At 39.6% G+C, this 3,072-nt stretch overlaps 1 protein-coding gene across 2 annotated transcripts in view; it reads left to right on the forward strand.

Annotated features, from left to right (window-relative positions):
- Positions 1-3,072, forward strand: part of pik3c3 (phosphatidylinositol 3-kinase, catalytic subunit type 3) — a gene marked incomplete in the record, with an annotated part of 19,645 nt that overhangs the window by 8,343 nt on the left and 8,230 nt on the right. For both annotated transcript variants that reach the window (XM_014025518.1, XM_014025519.1), the window contains 4 exon segments: positions 884-1,014; positions 1,424-1,508; positions 1,585-1,652; positions 1,731-1,836. In XM_014025518.1, coding sequence (XP_013880972.1) covers positions 884-1,014; positions 1,424-1,508; positions 1,585-1,652; positions 1,731-1,836 — 390 coding nt within the window.

Raw genomic sequence — 3,072 nt, forward strand, 5'->3', positions numbered from 1 at the left:
GTTCTGCAACTGTATTTGATAATGTTTTGAACTTTTAAAATATTAAATGGTAAAAACAGAAGCTGCACTTCATATTAATGACATACTTTGGTGTTTTTTGATGGGTTACCTTTATTTTTGCTTCTACTTTTCATTTAAAATAATTTTCCATTCTCAACAGGTTTCTAAGGTTCTTCTTCTACATATTAAAAATGGTGTCAAACAACTGAGTGGCGCACTATCGCTACTAGTGGTGAGAAAGTGTATTGCACCTTATTCAAAATCGATCTCACGGCCCTCTGCGGCCCAAAGTTAAAAACTGTTGTTCTTTTGAGGCCCTCAAGGTGGCGCTCACGGCCCACAATTGGGCCGCGGTCCATAGGTTAAGAATCTCTGGACTACTGTAACAGCTTCTTTACAGGTCTCACTTGTATAAATGAGACTACCTGTCTGACCTGCYGATACCAATGTTTTTAATAACTGACACTATCAGATGTTATAAGTTTACAAGACACCTTCATTCAGTGTTTCAAGTAATTTATTTCAKAACAACGTATTGAAATATAAAAGATTTTAGAGCTCTTATGGAGGAACATCCCACACAGCAGACAGGTGTGGGCCAGGTCTGGCAGKGATGGCACTGTGTTTAWGATGGCATGCCACAACTGGCCTGGTCGTGGTTTGGTTTWTGTGGTTCTGGCCCATGCATGGACCACCTCTGGCAAAACACATMTGGGCCACCAAAGGGCCRTCATTCTTYGCRGTACCTGGGCCRAGTGTTAGTAAATAGCTTGGGCCAGAACTGGCCCAGACYGATTTTGCTATTTGGGAATCTGAGGTTTATTTAGAAACGGCTTCTTGTTGCACCTCTGTTCTAACAACCTCCACGTTTTCCCCTCGTCAGGACCTGCTGATGTACCTGCTCCAGCTGGTGCAGGCGCTCAAGTACGAGAACTTCAGTGACATCCAGGGCGGCTTGGAGCCAGGGAGCAAGAGAGAGAGCCAGGGACTTTCAGATGACCCCACGCTGGACAGGTCAGAACAACAGTGGAAATAAAGCCCTTCTGGCTTCAGCACTATAAGTGGGGGGTGGGGGGGCTTTTCTAAAATTGAAATAAAAATATTTTTAGCTCATCGGAAAGTTTTATTTCTACATTCAGGATCTAAATTTACCTCCAGCATGTTTGCTTGCAGGGGTAGCGTGCACCGCTGCGCCGGCTTTGATTATTTCTGTTTCRGAAAGCGTATTGAACTCGATGGTTATTATGGTTTTACTGGCAGCTCTGCAGCTGAGTCAAGAATCTCAGGCTGTTGGCTGACTCTGCCACCACACCGAGCTCCATGTCGAATTTAAAAGTAGAATATAGCAAAACATTAACATCTGCTTTTATTACTGTTCAAATGCACTTTCTGGTTTKAATTTTTACTTTTTTCTTTGTTGTAGCTTGCAGAGCCTTTCGGCCACATCCGGACCGTCCTCTGCTCCTCAGCAAAAAGGCAAAGAAGGAGTCGACAGCGAGACTCTAGAGGTGAGAAACCGGCCCCAAATAAAAATCGGGGGTCCGTACAAAGAGTATAAAACTGTTTTTTCTTTTATCTTTTCAGCAAGACTTGTGTACTTTCCTCATTTCACGTGCTTGCAAGAACTCCACACTCGCCAACTACTTGTACTGGTGAGCGCAGTTTATTGCTTTAATGAAGAGTTCTTTAAAACGCACTGAGTGTTTTATTATATTTTTTAATCTTTTCAGGTACGTGATTGTGGAGTGCGAGGATCAGGACACACAGCAGAGAGATCCTAAAACACACGAGATGTACCTGAACGTGATGAGGAGGTTCAGCCAGGCGTTACTGAAGGTGAGAACGTCCAACTAAATCAGCTAATCTTAAAACCAGTGTCTGCATTACCTTCATGGGTGTGACTCAGTTTCTACCACCATTCCAGTTTATTGGATCACAGTTAAATGTTGTGTTGTAAGCACAGCTTGTCTAAATCACTTGTTTAAGGTATGATTTTAAAGTGTCTGTGATATGCATAGCCATGAAATACAAAAAGTCAAAGAAAATATATTTATATTTAAGAAACATGGCCTAATACATGTGATTTTACCCGTTATGTTACATAACTGGCATATTTTCTTTTGAATTTAGCTCAGCTAAAGTGAAACAGGAAGTGACATCAAAGGGGACTCATCAAGAAATAAAACTCTAGTTTTTGTTTATTTAAAYGATACTATTTGAACTATAACTCTGCCTCATCTCTCTCTGATGGTGATTAAAATAATCTAAAGAAACATCAGATTCTTCTCTACAGTCTGTGTTAACATTTTAGCAACACTGTTCACATTCAGTCATTCCCCTTTGACATCACTTCCTGTTACTTCACATGCAAATATCTCAACAACTGTTCATCTCAGCGGTGTGAAACTTTTTTTTATAATGTTATCAGTGTTATCCTTCCAAAAGTACATTCATTTTTATTACAAAAAATTGATGTCACAGACACTTTAAAGCACACGTGTCAAACTTAAAGCCTGACTCAAGGTGTTCATTTTTGTATAACCCAACCTTGATTTGTGCATCTTCACATCTTTGTCTCGGGCCTGTGTGGAGAGTTCCTTGGTCTAGCCTTTACTAATTAGAAGTGTTGATTCTGGAGGCTTTATCAGAACAAGTGTTTATAAATACTGAGATCATTTGACACATAAATTTAACTAATGTGGCTATTAAAGTTAGCAGTTTGGACTTCAAATCAAAGGAGGTGGGAAGAAATGCATCACTTTTCAGTTTGATGTTTGTAGAACTATTTTTATCCACATTTAATGTAGAATTATCACCTGGTTAGCACCTACTATAGTCTTAACCTCTTGAGCCAAAACAGCATTTCCTGTTTTTTATTTCTTTCAACTTCTATTAACCTAAGATCTGTAAGTTGAACCTGGACATGTTTGGTATCAATATAAAGCTAAGAATCTTGGCTAAAAGCTCATGGAAACTACATTTACATCCACCAAACACAGGTTAAACGACAGACAATTGAATCAGAAAATAAACAAACTGTACAAAATGGGATTGTTTCAAATCTGTAAATGC

The sequence above is a fragment of the Austrofundulus limnaeus genome, unplaced genomic scaffold (assembly GCF_001266775.1).
Source record: "Austrofundulus limnaeus strain Quisiro unplaced genomic scaffold, Austrofundulus_limnaeus-1.0 Scaffold482, whole genome shotgun sequence".
NCBI classification, from domain to species: Eukaryota; Metazoa; Chordata; class Actinopteri; order Cyprinodontiformes; family Rivulidae; genus Austrofundulus; species Austrofundulus limnaeus.